The following is a 19,749-nucleotide window of genomic DNA, read 5'->3' as shown; positions in this document are numbered from 1 at the left end:
AGGAAATATTAACTGTTAGAATATGCTGAGGATAGTCTCTTTGATAGTGATGTTATCTATATCTATATCTATCTATCTATCTATCTATCTATCTATCTATCTATCTATCTATCTATCTATCTATCTATCTATCATCTACCTATCTACCTATCTACCTATCTACCTATCTACCTATCTACCTATCTACCTACCTACCTACCTACCTACCTACCTACCTACCTACCTACCTACCTACCTACCTACCTACCTACCTACCTACCTACCTACCTACATACATACATACATACATACATACATATATATATATATATATATATATATATATATATATATGCAGGTCTTGTTGTATTCGGGTCTTTTCCCATGTAAGATTGAGATTTTCTTGGCAATGTTTCGGCATTTCGCCAGCCTGAAGATGGCAAGTGGGACCTATATATATATGCTGGTCTTGTTGTATTCAGGTCTTTTCCCATGAAAATCTATGAAAACATACATAAACACACACACACACACACACACACACAAACACAATTTGTGAAGTTATGTATAGAACAGGAGTGTCATGTACCTCCTATAGATTGTGATGCCTATTACTGATCAATCAGCAATAACTGAGGTCTCAATTGTTGCTTGAATTCTTTCAACTTTTTAAAGACGTTATGGCTCTAAATGTTTCTTTTTAAAGATCAAAATCAGCATTAATAGAAGATTAAACATCTTACTCAATTCATAGAAAAAACACATTTTGTACAAAACTAACTTTTAAAATCAATACATTAGTGATATCTAAACGCAATATTCACATGTGCCCTGATCTTTTGCACCTGATCACACTCTGGTTGGGTTCATTCAAGCTGCCAACAAGTTTGGTTTGCATTACATGCTAAGAAAGTTACACCTAACTAAGCTTATCACGTTATGTGAATACAGCTATTAGCTGTTTAAATGGCCTTGTTGAGAATGAACCATAATCTAAACTACTGAGCACTAAAGGCTGTGGGTAAGGAGAGATGTTGTAAATACATTCAGGTGATGATTGTTTCTTATTTATTAGGAAGCTTGAAAATCTTTAGAGACATTTGAGCACAGCCATCCTTGGAGGCTTGAAAGTATGTTTCTAGGAAACTCCTAATTATAATACATACAAACTGAATGACTTTTTAGTTTACAAAGAAAGACATGAAGATAAGCAATAAAAACAAAATACTTACAGCAATTATAATTTAATGCAAATTAATAATAATAAATATAATGCAAATTTGATTACTGAAAGAGGGATATATATATTAATTCAAGGAATTTTAAATAAGATAATGATGATCTGGTAAGCCACAGTGATAAAAACTTGATCTTATCTAAAATTTGACAAAAATTTGGGATTCTGCACAGATGGATTCAAGACCATAAAATCCCCCCCCCTTTAGGGAAATCAAGATCACAAGTACTTCCCTACTTGTAAAGCTTAAATGATTATGTTCTACGTAATGGTTACTTGAACTTCAAGTATTGTTGATCTCACATTTCACAGTTTTTGCCATTTTACCAAACATCAAGTAAAATAATCATATGTATCGACTACTGATTAACTGCTTTCCACATAAGTATGAGTAGCAGACATGATTATTCTCTACAACCCTCCAAAATTCCCTTTAGGATATAAAATAGGCTAAGAGTTAAAATCATCTACTGAACTTTACATGCAAGTGGAGATTTAACCACATGCTTCTTGCTCTGGTTTAACTTTCAAACTTTTTTAAAATTTTGTTTTACAGTAAGAATAAAACGCAAAACAGAAAAACATATATCCAACACTAACAACAATTAAAAAAGAAACAAACTGGTGTATAGAGAGGAGATCAAATGGCCCAAATATGAAATAAATTTAACATTAAACATATACAGCATGTAGAATCCACATAATGGGTCTAACTTTCAAACCACTATACCAAACTGACTCATTTTGTCTAAACTTGAAAATTTTAGCAGCAGTATGATAAATGTGAATCTCAATTGCCTAATGGGAAAAATTGGTTATATTTCTGATCAGTCAACAGAAGCTTTAGTTCTGGTATGTCAAATACTAAAAAGAAAAATGAAACTCTACGTAATAGAATGTCAGTATCCAGATAGGGATCTATGGGACCTGATTCAAAAAGTGGATGCTCTTGAATCATTTGCTTTGCTTTCAAAATTAATTCTACCAGAATAACAGTGTAATGAGCAAATATACTATCTTCTATTTAGGGGTGCTTATTTCATAGATGGGATCTCACATTTCTTGCTGTTATTTTCCTTTTGTTTGTTTTCTTATAAGGTTCTTTCAAAGAATCTTCCCAGATGATGATGATGATGATGATGATTATGATGATGATGACTGCCTTAATGAAGTTATTGTCAACTCTTAGCAACTACAGAGAAAGAATTTCTCCATAATGATCTATTTCTAAGCTGGTCCTTCATCTCTTCCAATGGTGCATTCATTGCTACTGTAATTGAGATTATCCATCTCGCTAGTGATTGTCCTCTTGTTCTCTTCCCTTCCCTTCTTGTTTAAGGTCACTTTGTCAGGATAGGGAAAATTGTCATAAAACAATAATAGGGGAGAGTTACTCAGATGCACAATCATAATCAACAGGGAGGGAGGCTCCTTTAAAACTCCTTTCCTGTTTCTGGCTTTTCTTTTGCTTTGATGTACCTGCTTGGGAAAGGGAGTGAACTGCCTGGGACCATCTGTTTTGTCTCATCTCCGAAGAAACAGCCAGAGCGGTGCCTGAGAACAACTTATCATCTTTCTCGGCTCAAGTTCTCAAAACAACTTCATACCTGTGGATTGGCTCAACTTGGATTGGACATGTGGGAGGGGCTTTTTCAATGTTTAATCAAAATGGACTTTGAGTGGGAAACTCAGATCCTGCCTTACTACCCTTGCTATCACTTTCCCTCAATAAAAGTTTCCTTTTGAAATAATGCTTGTTCCAGGAGTTCTGCTTTCTTGAGGAGAGACGAGAGGCAAGTCCTTAGAGATTTCCTCATATCTCCTACAGTGTACATAATATGCACCAAGGACTATTACTATACTTTATTCCTCAATATTAACCGAAGTATTGGAGTAATAAATACTGTGCAGAAAAAAAACACCAGTGCTCAGGACATGTTCATTCATAAAAAACACATTTCTTTAAAAATGATTTATCATATATTGTTTTCTTTGCATCATCTTAAAGCATGAAGTGGATTTTTACCATATCTGCAGGCAGATCAATTTCTAATGAATCACTGACCTCTAATACAGTGATCAAATATCCATGTTTATAGAAGTGTTCATTAACATGCAAAGCAGCTCTCTATATGAATCCCTATAGATAGATGTACAGGTTCATGTGCTGTTGAAACCCAGAGAAACCCCACAGCGCTACACCACACTGGAACTTTTGACTGTGGTGATGTATAACTTTCATCTAGTAAGATATTTTTAAATTATCCATCAAAACAAACTTTAAATATTACATGATAAATTATGTATTCTTTCCATTCTAAAAGGCTCCTCATAACATATGACATTTAATTTTTAAACAAAGGAATTACAAACCATCAGGTTTTATATCTTAAGTACATATTAGCATTTATTTAATTTTACCTGATAATTGTCTAGATTCTTTCCTTCAAAATAAACTTTTGTTGAGACCTCCATTGGTATTATTTCAGGACTGGGATTTAAAAAGTGTGGACATTCTTCTTCCTAGAGGGCAAACATTTCATACATATTAATACAGAAATTTTATATATCAGAATATGTTTTGCACAATGTTTTTTTGTGTGTTATTATTATTTTTCTAGATTTGACTACAAGCATGCAAATTTGTATGCTAGAATGTCCGAACTACTATTTAACACTTGAAAACTTTCTATTCTTTCAATAAAATTATGAAAAAGGATAAAGGGCACACAATTATAACTCACATATCTATGCCCCATTCATCTAGCCCCTGAATGATCGGGATTTTTAAACAGGTCTATATCTTTTTCCAGTGAAGCCCAATCAACTCTGATTTTGGCTCTCTGCAATGCAATTAGACAAGTTTCACAATATAGTTACCATATATTGTTTATACCCCTGCTGTATTGCCTGATATACTATACAATATCTGATTTACGGTCTGATTTATTAGCTGATTGCTATCCTAATATTATCTGCAGAACTTCTAAATTTTATTCCTTTATATGCGCACTTGGTTGTGAAATATTACTAGGAGGTTCTTTCAATAAAGTTCTGTACAGTATTTATATTTTATTTGTATTTTAAGATTGTTGTCCATACTAAACATTATCAAATCCATGTTCAGCCAAAGCCTTGAATAAGATTCCATCTTACAACATTTACCATATTCTGTTTAATCACATCCTGCTCTAGAGAAGCATCTTCACAGACATGATTCTTCAAGTCCCATTGGCAATTCCATCTACTGCTTGCACAGGAATAACACCTACATGAATAAATAAGAAATGCTTTTAGTTTGCATGATCTTTGGATCCTTTTTAATAACTTCCAATGCCATTTTGAATATTAATAAAAATCCAAAGTCTTGCAGTCTTTCAGAGACAAAAATGACATTTGGAGGATAGAAAAATAATCATTACCGCCTGAGGTACATGGATGCACTCTTTAAACCAGCTGTATCTTTAAACCCACAGCTGAAATATGATTCTGGGAAAAGACTGTTTATGGAGATGAAAACAGGACCAATACAGACATTCTCATATGGAGCAAATCACATTTTTGCCTTATATCACAAGTATATGATGGCCTATTGATAGCCCAAGAGTTCAACAAGGATATCTCCCCAAACTTCCAGATACACAAGATACATGTTCTGATATATGGACTTCAGAAACAGTTAATGGTATCACAAAGGTCCAACAATTAGAAATCTTAACTGTATATGATACTATGCCTGCAGCTTTTCTACCAGAACAAATGACTTTAAGGCTGGAACAATGGTTTGTAACCATTGTTATGATGATATAAGTGTAGAAATCAAGTGTTATATCATGCTCTTGGGCCAAGAGATTTCCAAAATTCATCTTCACCAATTGCTCCTTAACCCATCAAGATCATTATTTATATTTTCCTCAAAGCAAAATAGACAACTCAGACTGATCTTAGATGCTTGAGTAGTAAAGGTCAGACAAAAAATGCTTCAAGGAAAGTGGGGTTTCTCCCAGTATGTACCGTATTTTTTGGAGTTTAAGATGCAACTTTTTCCCTCAAAAAAGAGGCTGAAAATCTGGGTGCGTCTTATACACTGAATATAACATTTTTTTTGCCTCCAGAAACCCTGCCCCTTCACCAAAATGGCCATGCATAGCTTGTAGGAGGCTTTCAGAGAACTCCTGGGGGCTGGGGGAGGTAGAAATGAACAAAAAATGGGCCATTTTTTGCTCAATCCCCCCCCCAGTCCCCAGGAACACTCTGTAAGCTTCCTAATGCCCCCTTTTTTACAAAAAACAGGCCCATTTTCTGCTCATTTTTGCCCCTCCCCCAGGAACACCCTACAAGCCTCCTACGGACTGTTCATGCCCTTTAAAAAAAAACACGGGCCTGTTACCGTGAAAAATGGGCTGTTTTTAGGAGGTTTGCAGAGTGCAAAATCTTTTTTTTTAAAATGCCTCTTCAAAATCTTGGTGTATCTTATACTCGTGTAGGAATAGAGGAAAGGTTATGTAAAGACATGCACAGTAAACTGCCATGATCTCAGTGGCTGGTTACCTCTTAACCTATGAGTTCACCTAATTAGCTTCACCAGGCAGTACCAGGAACTATTGAGTTATGTGAGATTCTACCCTGGGTGGGATGTTCTTAGAGATTGACAAGGAAAATAAGCCAATTACAATGCTGTTGCCCATATGCTCATTGCTTTGCTTGTAAAAACTGTATAAAAAGAATAAACCCTCCGAAGGAAGGAGGAGGCATTTTGGAATGAACCTTGTGATGTCTGGACTCTGAATCCATCATACTCCAGTGTGTCTTATACTCTGAAAAATACGGTAAACACTTTTTCCCCCTACTCAAGATACAGAAGGTCTCAGCTATAGGAAAAGTCAAGGTATAGTTTGCATCACCTTTGGTGATACTTCACAGAAAAGGCTTCTTCTTTGAACATGACAGTGAAATCAAAGGCATTAATTATTATAATATTTGAGTGCAAATAGGGAAAGTATAATGAAGTTCAGCAGCCAAATACTTACGGCTCATTTTCAATGCGATTTATAGCTTCTCCACAGTCATAAAAAGGGTATGTACCCGATGCAAAAAATATATTATCTCCAAAAGTTAGATTTACCAGAACCAGGACAGAATCTACAAAACAACAACAACAACAACAACAAACCACACATTAACACCCCACATTAATTTGATTGAAGATGCTTTATAATTTACATAGCTTGGTTCAATTTATGGTCCAATAATATAGCCTACTGAAGCATTTATTGAACTTGTGAGGTTAGGACGTGAATCTTTGGCTCTTTATTAACAGCATATAAAATCAAACCTGATGACAATAGTTATGTTAAAATATTTTAGAATCTCAAGCTTTAACAATGCACAAATGCTTCCCCCCCCCCAAAGCGGTAAACTTCCTATTATTGAAAAATGCAGTCAGATAAAAGCAAAAGGAGAATAGCAATAACAATAGCACTTACATTTATAAACCACTTCACAGTGCTTTACCATACTCTGAGCTGTTTATAATGTCAGCGTATTGCCCCCAATAATTTAGGTCTGTGGTCTCTACCAACCTCAGAAGAATACTGAGTCAACCTTTAGCCCTGTTGGGATGCAACTCTAAACTGTGGGCAGAGTTAGTCTGCAATAATCTACGCCACCAGAGAAACACCACAGATAGCAAAATGTATGAATAAATCTATTAATGAAAATATCTTTGTTGTTAGATTCTTAATTGTGTTAATAATTCAAAAATGATTACTCCGAAGTGCTTTGGATCTTGTGTGAATATAGCACACAAGTATTGTGAGTATTTGCTCTTTATTAAAAAGGACGCTAATTTATTTCAGATTTCTATACAAGCCTGTAAAAAGTCAGTGTGACTTTTAAAAAATCAGAATCATTTTATCAAGTTTACATGGAAACCTGAAGAAATTTAGGATGCTTTTAAAGAATAGCAAAATACTTTGCTCATATTTAAATTTATGTTGAATTTCTAAACAGGGTACAATCCTATTTGTTTTTTAATAAGATACATGGATTCAAAAATAAATGCATACATACACACAAAGATTGTATATGGAAAGTATATATTGCCCAAGTCATTTATGAATAAAACATGCTTCTCAAATAGCAAATATGTTATGAAAATAGTAATTTAAGACTAGAATTGTGAAAAAACATCAATATATTGCACATATTTCCTCTATTAATACATTACTAATATGAATTATTACAGAATTAAGAATGAATATCTATAGAAATTGAGGCTTTCTCAATGAGACTCCTAGCTCTTCCTCTTATGGAAATCATTAAATCCTCTGACAAGCTATTTCACAAGCTATTGAGCAACTTCAAACTCTGCTTTCAGCTTGTGGAAAGAGTGGTGACAGCTTAGATTTAAGCTCACTTCATGAAAAATTCCAGTGAAAATTGTTGGATGTTTTTCACTTTAGGCCATACTTTCAGAGGTCAACTGGAAACTGAATATATATTTTAAAGATGTCAGTTAATTCAGAGCTGTCGCTTTCAAAATATATTTATCATTTGCATTGATCAAATCTTCTCAGGAGAAATGAATGTGACTAGAAGCATTTCTTACATTCCCCAGGAAACCACTAATTCTTACATTCCCCCCAGGAAACCACTTGCAACAATTTGCAAGAAATGGCTTTATATAAGAAGGCATGCACTATTAACTTGCTAGAAAAATGTGCAAACAGAAATTCTCTTATGTTCAATATTTATGAAGCAGTCACAGTCTGATCTTCCAAAGTATAGTCTACAGTGAAAAATAACCTAAGATATATTTTTATTTGGGACAAATAGTGTAAAGGACATTCTTGTTTTATCCTGGAAATTATGACAGACATTTATATATCATTCTACTACCCAAGATAGAAATGTTGTCTAGGTCAACTATTAACTTTAGCTTTAGTCAACCAATGGTTTTGCCATATGATATAGCTTTTAAGGCAACTTTTTCAACCTGATGCCCTGGCTAGATACTGGAATGCAAATTTGAGAAGATCAGATAGTATAATCTTTGGGTTTTGCTATTTGTGAATTTATATACTATATTTATAAACTGCCCCAATCAACTAGGATTCTGGGCAGAAGATAACACAGTCAGTATACCCAGAACAAAATAGGAAGTTTAACTCAATAAATTAACAATAAAATGTAAATACAAAGTAATGACCATGAAAACTAGGGGCTAAATGCCCATTAAAAGTTTGAACTTGTATCCTAAATAAAAGGATGGAGGATGTCATCCTCACTTTTGGGCATGGGGTATTTCAAATAATAGTTGGCACCATCGAGAAAGACTAGCATCTGATCCATAGCCTATGGCACAGTGGTTAGAATGCAGTACTGCAAGTTACTTCTGCTGCCTGACGGCTGCCTGCAATTCAGCAGTTCAAATCTCCACTGACTCAAGGTTGACTCAGCCTTCTATCCTTTCGAGGTTGATAAAATGAGGACCCAGACTATTGGAGGCAATATGCTGACTCTGTAAACCGCCTAGAGAGGGCTGTAAAGCACTGTAAAGAGGTATATGTCTAAGTGCTATTGTTATGAAATGCATGGAATGGGAACAGTGCTGTTTGCAAGATGAATTGAATGGATAGAGTCTAACTTGACATATCATTGTCTGATATAATCCAATGCTTTAAAAATGGATGGATAGCACTTTGAAAATTCATCCAGCTGTATTTACATTCTGATGGTTGTCTTATCAGGAGTCTTGTCAATGAAATTTTGAACCAGACAGTTTATAAATAATCTCCAAGGGTATCCTGACATAGAGAGTATTATAGTAATCTTACTATGTGGTGAACTGAACATGAGTCACCTTTGCCAAGGCATATTTTTCCAAGATAAGTGCAGTAGCTGAAACTGAACAAATGTCTCCCTAGCCATGGTTTACACTTGCTATTTCAGCAAGAATCATGACTGCTGAAAGATCCTCAGGTTATGCATCCTCTGGGAGGAGACTATCCTATCAAGAGTAACTACTATATTGATGTTTTTTTTAAAAAAAATACCCTGATGTTTACTGGCAACAAACAACTCAATTGTAGCAGGCTGAATGAATTTCAATTTGAAATGAAATGCCTATTGAGATGTTCATCCTTCACCTTTTAGCTTTTTTGTAATACTTAATGTATGCATAAGGGAGGAAAATATGCCTGGAATGCATGAAACAGAATTAACAGAGAAATTGCTATTAATATTTCTAAGAAGAAAAAAATGTTAAAGATACCATTCTTAGGCTAATGCCAAGAAAAATGAATCACAGAAAAACCCACACAACATTTGTAGTTTCAAGCAGCTGTTAAAATAGGATCTTCAAACTTTGGATTTGAGCTTTAAACACGGGGCTGTCTCTTTACCTTGGCCTTTGGTTGTTGGAGGAATTTGATTTGGAGGTTGGCAGATAACAGCATCCCCTTGTTTCTCTGCGGGCTGCCTCATTTCACCAAACTGACACCAAAGCTGGTCATCTTCATTTAAGTCTGGCAAAGGGCTTATAGTAAATTCTACCTGGAATTGTAAGAACCAACAATACTTAGAAACGGTACAGATTCTAACAAAGCAACAAAGAAGCGCCGCAGTAAAACTCTGTACAAAAATAAAGCAAAACTGATCAATGCATAAAGTTAATGAAACAATAGTGGCATTATAATGAATTACTAGTAACTGAATTAATTTTGGAAAGCAGCCACAGGTTTTACGTACAAAAGCTTAAAAGATTCAATACTTGGCACTGAACCAATTTTGAAAAGTTTGGGGCAAAGATCTCAGTAGAGGATCCCTTGCTAGTTGAAGTAGATATTGTTTAGATCACAGAGACAATTATGGCTCTCTTAATGTTACTGGATTCCATCACACAGACAACAGATGCTTCCAATAACTTTATAGACCAACCATCTGTTGCTATCTAAGGCATCTTGGGTATTCAAGGTATCGTCATATATTTGATTAGCTATTTCCAAGGAGAATAGTTCAGCAAGGACTCATAAACTGACTTTCAAATGACACCTTATGTTAGATACAGAGTTATTTCAAGAAGCCCAATGTACGATAAATTTTGCCCTTTTTATATTGGAATGTTTTTTCTAATTTTAAGAATGATATTTTTGATGATATTATGGAAACCAAATCAAACTATTAATAGATTTTACTCATTCTCTCTTCTGTTGTCATCATATTTCCATAATACAGTCTGCTGTCATGTACTTTGAGATAAACCTTTGGAACTGCCTCATTCTTGTTGTAAAAAGAACAACAAGGTGGTCCCAGCAGAACATAATTTGGAACAGTCTGCATGAATTTCAACTTTTTCTTTTTAAATTTCTAGATGGAATTCTCTTTGTAACTTGCAAAGGTGCTTTGTCCCCTAAAAACCCACCTTGCATATTTTTGAAATAAGACATAAGCCATTGTTTTCATGCTTTTATGTCTCTACAGAATACAACAAGCCTTTTGTTGAATTCTCACTTCAGCCTAAATGTAGCATCTATTCAGCACAGAAGTTGTTTAAACTTTTCCAGCACAATTAAAGCACGCTGTCCACAGAACAGCATAAGCCAGAACACACAGCGGGAGCTACAAGTCAGGCTGGAAATAATCAAGGAACTTATTCTGAAAGTACAACAAAGACAAACTTCCCAACAAATAGAGCCGACACAACATTTTGTTTGGTGAAGGACAAAAATGAGATGTTTTCTGAGGAAGAGTGATGACGCCTGGTTGCCTTGCAAGCACTTCAGAATGTGCACCCCAATATTCAATTATTCCTACAACCTTAAGAAATCAATATCCTCAAAAAAAAGGTGAAAAAAGTATGGAATGGGTTAAGAAGTTCATTGATTTGATTAGCTCCCTAAGAAACACTGCTGACGTCGTCTTCCAACAAGTTAGACTTCACAGTTCCATTCTGTTTTGCCATCACCTTTAACTGCTGTGTGTTTTAAGTAATTGTGTGGCCTATTTTCCTAAGTGAGAGAGTTTTGCCTTTAGGAATCAGAACACTGAAAAAAATGAGCCATGGGAACAGATAAATGTAACTATACAGTCAGGGAATGAGCAAGAGATGAAAAGATACTTTCTTTTTGTACTATAATTAATCATAATATAATATTTCTCCTATTCATTGTGACCCTTTCCCCTCCAAGTATAATATTTTTGTCTTGAAAGAAAAGGGGATATATCACAGGTCTGCAAAAAAAAATTTTCCGAGACCTGTTTTGGTTATTCCACGTAATCTTTATGTTTTTTGGTGTGCTGAATCCGAAAATGACCTCCATTTTGTCATAGGACATCACGTTTCCTGACAATTTAGGTAACTATGTTAAATAAGGCAATACCTCAAAATAAATGAAAATAGACTTATAAAATTAAAGTTTTATTATTTTCATGAAAATCCTTTTTTGAACTGAAATGAGCTCACCTACACACACTAAGCTCAATTCTTCTTCCTTGTGAGGCTCCTCTTGGTACATTTACGCTTGTGAGTAGCATCTGGAATGTCTCTCTGAAGCATCCAACAGTAGTCTGACATCATTGTAATGCTCCATTTTCCCTGGTATCTCCTTTCCATCTCTTTGATGTCTTGGTGGAATCGTTCACCTTGTTCCTCACTCACAGCTCCCAAATTTTCAGGAAAGTAATCAAGGTGGGACTGGAGGAAATGCACTTTCAAATTCATCAGGCAACCTAAAGCTTGAAATGCTTTCAACATTCTTCCGACGATCTTTTTGTAGTGAGGATCTTTGTTAGTGCCTAAAAATTTCTGTGTGACTTCTTTAAATGCAATCCACCCTTCTTTTTGAGGATCAGTCATGGCTTTGACAAACTCTTGATCAACTATAAGTCTTCTAATGTCTGGTCTGACGAACACACATTCCTTCAATTTTGTCTCTGACAGGCATGGAAACTTGGTGACCAAGTATTTGAAGTATTCTCCATCTCTTGGAAGTGATTTTACGAATTGCTTCATCAATCCCAATTTTATGTGGAGAGGTGATAGAAGAACTTTATGGGAAGGTACCAAAGTTTCTCGGAGGACATTTTTTTCACCGACTGTTAGCACCCTCGGCTGCCAACTCTTCTTGGTCCAGTGATTTTGTCAGTCTCGACTGTCCCATAGACACAGAAAAACAAGGGTATTTGGTATACTCAGCTTGTTGCCCGAGCAGCATGCACGAGACCTTCAAGCCCCCACATACTTGCCAACCATGGTCTTCATATTTAAGTTTACGAAGAATCAATTCCAAGTTCTCATAGGTTTCCTTCAAGTGTGTGGAATGACCTACAGGTATGGAAGCGTAAAAACCATTGTGGAGTAAAACTGCTTTGAGACTTCTTTTTGAAGAATCTATAAAAAGACGCCATTGCTCTGAATCATATTTGATTTTAAATTGACCCATCAGACCTTCGACATTGATACAATAAACCAACTTGTCTTCCTGGGCGAAGTAAGGAACAAACTCCTTTTCACGATGCCTGAACCATGAAGATGACACTCCTGGCAACAATAAATTCCTGCTTTTCAGCCTTGATCCAAGTAACTCAGCGGCATCTTTGGGAAGATTCAAGTCTCTTACCAAATAATTCATCTCCTCCTGAGAAAACAATTTTGGTGTTGTATCATCTTCAAAGTCAGAACTTGATTCGTCATCTGGTTCAGGTATGACTTCACCTTCATCAAAGCTAGGTATCTCTTCCAAGGTAGCAGAGGGCTTGAGTACTGGTATATCTGTTCCATGGGGGATGGGACGAATTGCTGAGTGAAGACTGGGATATGAAATGGAATGCTTCCACTTGGAATTAAACCCTTTCACATCAGATGAACAAAAGTAACAGTCATCACTATGGTTCTTTTGCTCTTGCCATACCATAGGAATCCCATAATGGAAAGATTTTTTTACCCTTGAACCAGTTTTGGAGGTCCTCAACACACCGTTTGCACACTTTATGAGGTGCCCAAACTTTATCTTGATCTTGATTTTTAGTCCAAAGTATGCAAAGTATACTTTTTTCACAAAGTCTGTAATATTCTGCTGTTGCTTCAACACTGTATATTCACCACAGATGAAACAGAAATTCATCTGGCAAATTCATACACTTTCGCAGAGCCATAACATAATGGTTGAAGAATGATGAGCTAACATGAATTGCAATGAAAAAGTGTGAACAGCTTAGAACCAAGAAACTGATGGTGATTTGTGCACAAGTGTGGCACGCAGGAGAGAGCAGCTCTGTATCTGTACATGAGACGTCACAGTTCTGGCCATGCCCCCTGCACTGACCTGCTGCTATCTGCCCTGTGTCTCCCTCCCACTGGATTCTTCAGGAAAGATTAACCCCTTCTACCATCAGAAGCACAGACTTAAAACTTGCGTAGCTTATGTATATATTGCTGACCATCAGATTTATGGTGCTATATTTTTTTTACATAACTCGGACAAACCCTTTAAGGTTTTTTTTGCCATTTTATATCTTAAATGCACTTATGTGAATTAATTAATAGTAATTTGGACTTTAAATTTGGTTAAAAACCCATAATATAAAAAATACCAAAAATTAAATTTTTTTGATAAATTTGAACACAATTTTGCATGTTGTGGCAAATCATGACGTCTAGGAGTTTTTTCAATATTTTATTTGTTTTCAGCACACCAAAATACATGGAAATTAGATGAAAATAATCAAATAGCTTTTTAGTCGCAGACCTGTGTATCCTATCTTTCTAAACAAAATAAATTCATGACTTAGGATTTTTACTGCTTTATAGTAATGATGATCTCAGCAAGATACCTTGCTTATTAAGGCTGAGTCTTCAATTGCTAACCCACCACAACATGCTTCGGTATCCTTCTTATAAATACCTAATTGCAAAGGACTCCCAAATTGTAGTTTACCATTTGAACAATGGAATTATCTAACAGGAAATCTCTTGATCATTTTGTGCAAAATGCACAGTTACTAAAGATATGTCAACAACAGATGTTTCTGTCTCTTGGATATACTAGAAATAGCCAGTAAATCTAATTCTATATTATATCTCCTAAGAAGGATCTTCTTTAGTATTTAATTCTGCGTTTTTCCTTTCAAAGTTTTGGGTTTACAGGGTTATTATTATAACAGCTGAGGTTCTCATAATGTTTTTGACTTGTTTAGCTATAGTTTAAGCTCTGATTGGAAGGCTAATCTGCAAAATTGGCATGTCTCTTTTCTCAGATATTACAGGAGTGTTTCTCAACTTGGGAACTTTAAAACATGTGGATTTCAACTCTCAGAATTCATCAGCTTGCAAGATTAGCTAGGTGTTGACATCCATACATCTTAAAGATCTCAAGGTTGATTAACACTATATTAAAAGTATATTAAGAGTAATAGAGAAGCCATAGGATATAATCGTACTTAGTTTACTTGCATGGAACCATGCAAGTAGATATCTAAGTAGATATTATGAAACTTTGGTATTTTCAAAACTTGGAATCTTTAAGTCAAACTACCTCTTTGCCTCTCACAACTCAAAATATAGCTCTATATATGTCTGTTAAACTGTCAATTTTTTGGGTACAGGCAAATGTCACTTTTTTGCATCCAGATGTTTTGAAAAGCAAAAATAGAAATTCAAGACTTTCTATAAAACTAGCATTTTCTCAGTAGTAAACACAAGAATACACCAAATTAAACAAGCACAAAGAATAATGCTAATTAAAATAATCTAAACTGAATTTATGTATGACCATGCAACAATTATTTCCCAACCACCCAAACATTTTTTTCCATATTTATGATGAATTCATTGCACATTTACCTTGCTCAGAACTTTCCGGCTCATATTTTGAGGGTTAGCACTTGTAATACTCAAACATTCACCATTAGGACTCCAAAGCCAATTATTTTCCCTAGCTGATCTTCCACAGTCCTTTTCCCTTGTGCATCTGGAATAAATAATAACGCCTAATGTTATCCAAAGTAATTAAAATTTTTAACTCAGCACTCAGTCAAAATGAAATGACATTCAAACCTATGCAAATTGATAAATGACAGATGGCACACATTAAATGTTTTAATATTTCATTTTTCTTTTCGTTCAGTTTACTTATTGTTCTTTACGACAAGATAATTACCTATGAGCATTTAAAATGACAACAATAAGTGTACAAATAATTATCTTAAATACAATTTACTGTACAGTACTGGAAAATCTAATCTAATATTCAAGAAACATATAATGGAAAAGTAGCTTTAGCTGTTAAGAAGCTAAACTGCTTATGAAGTATATAAATCTGGACTGTTTTGATTATTCTTTAGCACTTTTCAAATTTGTCATTGGTTCTTTATTTTTAGCCCGAGGCTTAGCTCCCTAGGCTCTTACTGTGCCAGAGAGAAAAGCAAACATTTCTGGCTTTGGAATTTGTTATTTTTCATTGCTGGAGGGAATATGAATTTAACAAAGTTCTTGAGATATGATCTACTTTCAGGTTTTGTCAATAATTTTAAGGAATAGAATAGCACCGACAACTCCAAATAGAGCTAAATGCAGGAGAGCCCATCAAAATTTACTGTGACTTTGGGTGGCTGAATATTTTATTGCCTCATACGCATGAAATGTAAATAAAAATAAAAATACAATGAAACAACCACATGCATTCTACAGGAATAGATTCCATTAATGCAGATCTTTTGAGATGGATAGCAAACCAGCAGCTGTGGCAGACCTAAATTTCATGAGCAGACACAGGGAAGCTAGACAACTGAAAATATTATGAGATATTGTAAGTACCTAATTATCAACGAGTCTAAACCCACACGGAATGGCACACTTGGCAAAAACTTTTTATTTGCAGCTCAGTGTGAGTGATCATGAAAGTTACCTCTCCTGAATTGCAAATTCTAGTTGAATTGTCTTGGGTATTTTAGTATGCTCTATTTCTTGCATGTTAAAAAATATCACATGCTTAATACAAGACATCAAGTATATTTTTAATTAAGTAGCAAAGTAGAATAGAAACAGAACTATCTTACTTCGAACTCTTCTGGGCAGAGTCACAAATTGTTATGATAAATTTTCCTGGACTACAGGAAACTTTATTTGGCCTATACCTTTGGGAAAAGCTAACACTGATGAATACGTTCAGTAATGTCTACTCAGACCAACAATGCTTTTCTAGAGCTTCCTCCAAGATTTTCTGCCAATCCCATGTGGCAATGAAACCAGTAGGCCTTCTCTTTGAACTGTTTGAATTGGTTTTTAACAGTTGTAATTGTTTATTTGTAACTATTTTTGTTTTCTATTTTAAAGTCTGTGAGCTGCCCAGAGTCACATATGAGAAATGGGTGACTACAATGCAATGGTGTGTGGGAAAGGCCTTGTGAGAATAAGCCACAAAACTCTGCCTACGGAATGATCAGATAAGAGACAACTAGTCTGCAGCTGGATAGTGGGTAGAGCAAGAGACTCAGAAGTGTCCCTCTGTAATTTTGTAAAGAAGGCAGGAGGAGATCTGTACCTTCAGAGTTGTTAATGTAACTTTACAATGAAGTAGAATTAGCTGATTTGGTAGTGTTTCTTGTCTGGTCTACTTAGTAAAGCTAGCATATAAAATGAATGAATGAATGAATTTAATAATCTGCATCATACTGCTAAATGGTAGAAATCTGACATATGTAATCTGGGATTATGTAAATATGACACTAAAATAAAATGTTGGCAGTGTACAATAGCTGTCTTCACGTAATTAAGACATTATCACTACTGACACTTAAGACTAATGAGTATCTACCACATACTGTGTTGCACCAAAGTGCTGTTACTACTGGCAAATGAAATCCCCAGTTTGAGCTCTAAGCTCCAGGATAGGAAATTTGTAATATGCCACAATATTCCTCAATATTTTTTTTAAAAAAAGGTAAGCATGTCTCTATTTCATTATTTTTATTTCACATTTAACTGTTAACATTTGTATTTTATGCTTTTTCCAAGTGTCCAGCATATGTTGCATCCATTTTTTCCTCCTTATTAGAGAGGTCTTTGCTGTAAGATTTTTTTTTACTTTAGGCATACCAAGGGAATTTCATAACTGCTTAAGAATTTGAATCTGGGAACCTTGGTCCTGGTCCAAGATTTGAATTATGACATGGACAATGTTGGTGAGTGCTGGGAGTTATAGTTTAGCTAGAATACTACAAGTTTTCTATGTAGAGTATTAACTATACCAGGAGTATCCAACCATGGCAACTTTAAGACTTGTGGACTTCAACTCCCAGAGTTCCTCAGCCAGCAAAGATGAGAGTTGAAGTTCACAAGTCTTAAAGTTTCCAAGGTTGGAGACCCCTGAACTATAACATTGTAACCAAAATAAAAGAATCCAATGCTACAAGAAATAAATTTTATGTTCACTGTATTCTGCTTTAAGGTTCTAACTTCTAGTATATTCTTGAAACATCCCTGAGAAAGCGATGTTGATCTTTTTAATGTGGTTCTTTTTAATTTTGTCTCAAATCTTTCCTCAAGGCCACTATTATTTAATATTTGTTGGTGCCACTCACAGATTTGATTTGGTTTTACTACATGTATCAAACCATACATTTTCCTGCATAGATCTTTGATACCTCAAAATAATGAGAGAAAAAGTCATCACCAGAAGCCAAAAGAAAAGCTACTTTTCCAGGAAATGTGATTATTTTATTCATATTTTATGGGTGGCAATGACCAAATATTTCAGACAGTATGCATTGGCACTGCACTACTTTTCGGTAATTTTGCTGAAATCTTCTAAATATTTAGAGGGGAAGCAGGATCCCCCAAACCTAGCTCTTCCTATAATTAAGTAAACTGTGTGCCAAGTTTATGAACTTCATATCACAAAATCCCACTTGGTTCTGCCATGGGGTTAATTGTACTTAGAAACAGAATTTAGACCCATACTTCCTTCTGTTACTGATTAAAAATAAGCCTAGAGACATTCAAAAATTTTGGTTCAGCAAATTTTAAGCATACTTCTGAAATATCATTTAATTACTATGCTTGATCTTCAGTCAAGTGATGAATAGATTGTTCAGTAGCTGGTAGAATGAATGGTAGTATCAGTATATGATGATGATGATGATGATGATGATGATGATGATAGTGGTGGTGGTGATGGTGGTGGTGGTGGTGGTGGTAGTAGTAGTAGTAGTAGTAGAGCAAAAACCACTGGGAACATCAGGTTCAGAAGGTTTTAGAGAATGAGAAAGTCAAGATCTTGTGGGACTTCAGAATTCAGACTGACAGGCACTTGGCCCACAACACACCTGACATAACAATTATGGTTCATTGACATTGCAATACTTGGAGATGCACGAATTGAAGATAAACAGCAAGAAAAATCACAAAGTACCGGAACTTGCAAATTGAAGTTGAGCGAATGTGGAAAAAGAAATCGTGCGTTGTCCTGATTGAAATTGGAGCCCTTGGAGAAATATCTAAAGGGCTACCTCGCTATTTGGAAATTTTAAATTTATCAGACTTGAATATTCTGATTCTACAAAAAAACCACCCTACTTGGAACAGCTTATATCCTCCGACATTACCTTAACAGTTCCTAGGTCCTTGGTTAGGACTCGAGCTGTTGAACTACCAACCATCTCACCAAAGATTAACCTCATAATAACAACAATAACAACAATAACAACAACAACAACAAAATAAGATTTTGTGGGACTTTCAAATACAAATGGATCGTCATTTGGAGCACAACATGCCAGATATCATGGTTGTAGAGGGCCGAAGTGTACAGTTTATTGATATTGCTGTTCCTGGGCCTATTGGCTCTTTCAATCCCAAACATCTGGAGCACTATTTGAACACCATTGACATTGATCAAAATTACCATCAGTCAACTGCAAAAGGCAGCCTAATTCGGAACAGCTTACATCCAGTGATAATATCTGCAACAACATCAGACATCCACACCTGCTTATCCCAGGTCCTTGGGAAGGACTCAATAGGTGGTCAAAAACTGCCAAATATAGCATGGGTATCTGATTGATTGTATGACAAACCATAATAACAACTGCCTATGGTGGATAAAAATACCAAATCCAGTCTAAACATCTGGCTGACTGTGTGAAAAAAACACAATAATAACATGAACTGTTTTTCTCTCAAAATTGCAATGTAAAAGCTTGGAAATTTTATCTAATGACTGTAAATTCTAGAAATGAAAAAAGAGAAACAATAAAAAGACAGGCAATTCCATATAATACCTTTAAATTGTAAATGTTAATACTGGTAAAAAAAGGGAAAAGATATAGACTGGAAAGGTAATATATATAAAATGAAAACTTATTCAAATTGGAAATAAAATCTTGCTTAAAGTTTTCCTAAAAACTCTCCACTCACATTTGTAAATTTAAATAACCTGTATATGCATATATAGGTTGTGTTTGTACATTTTGTGTTTTTAACAATATCGACTGGGATTTATTGTTTGTGATATGTTGAGATCCTCTCCCTAAAA

General features: G+C 35.0%; 1 protein-coding gene across 3 annotated transcripts in view; it reads right to left on the bottom strand.

Annotated features, from left to right (window-relative positions):
* Positions 1-19,749, bottom strand: part of PLXNB2 (plexin B2) — a 367,326-nt gene that overhangs the window by 89,663 nt on the left and 257,914 nt on the right. For all 3 annotated transcript variants that reach the window (XM_087722147.1, XM_087722148.1, XM_087722146.1), the window contains 5 exons: positions 15,060-15,186; positions 9,622-9,772; positions 6,247-6,358; positions 4,382-4,484; positions 3,638-3,739 (listed from right to left, as the gene is read on the bottom strand). In XM_087722147.1, coding sequence (XP_087578273.1) covers positions 3,638-3,739; positions 4,382-4,484; positions 6,247-6,358; positions 9,622-9,772; positions 15,060-15,186 — 595 coding nt within the window. The remainder of the gene's footprint in view (positions 1-3,637; positions 3,740-4,381; positions 4,485-6,246; positions 6,359-9,621; positions 9,773-15,059; positions 15,187-19,749) is intronic.

This window comes from Thamnophis sirtalis, unplaced genomic scaffold, assembly GCF_051295495.1.
Source record: "Thamnophis sirtalis isolate CommonGarterSnake01/CBP01778 unplaced genomic scaffold, rThaSir2_p1.2 scaffold_9, whole genome shotgun sequence".
NCBI lineage: Eukaryota > Metazoa > Chordata > Lepidosauria > Squamata > Natricidae > Thamnophis > Thamnophis sirtalis.
The sequence above is the reverse complement of the archived record's forward strand: the minus strand, read 5'-3'. Positions and strand labels throughout refer to the sequence as shown.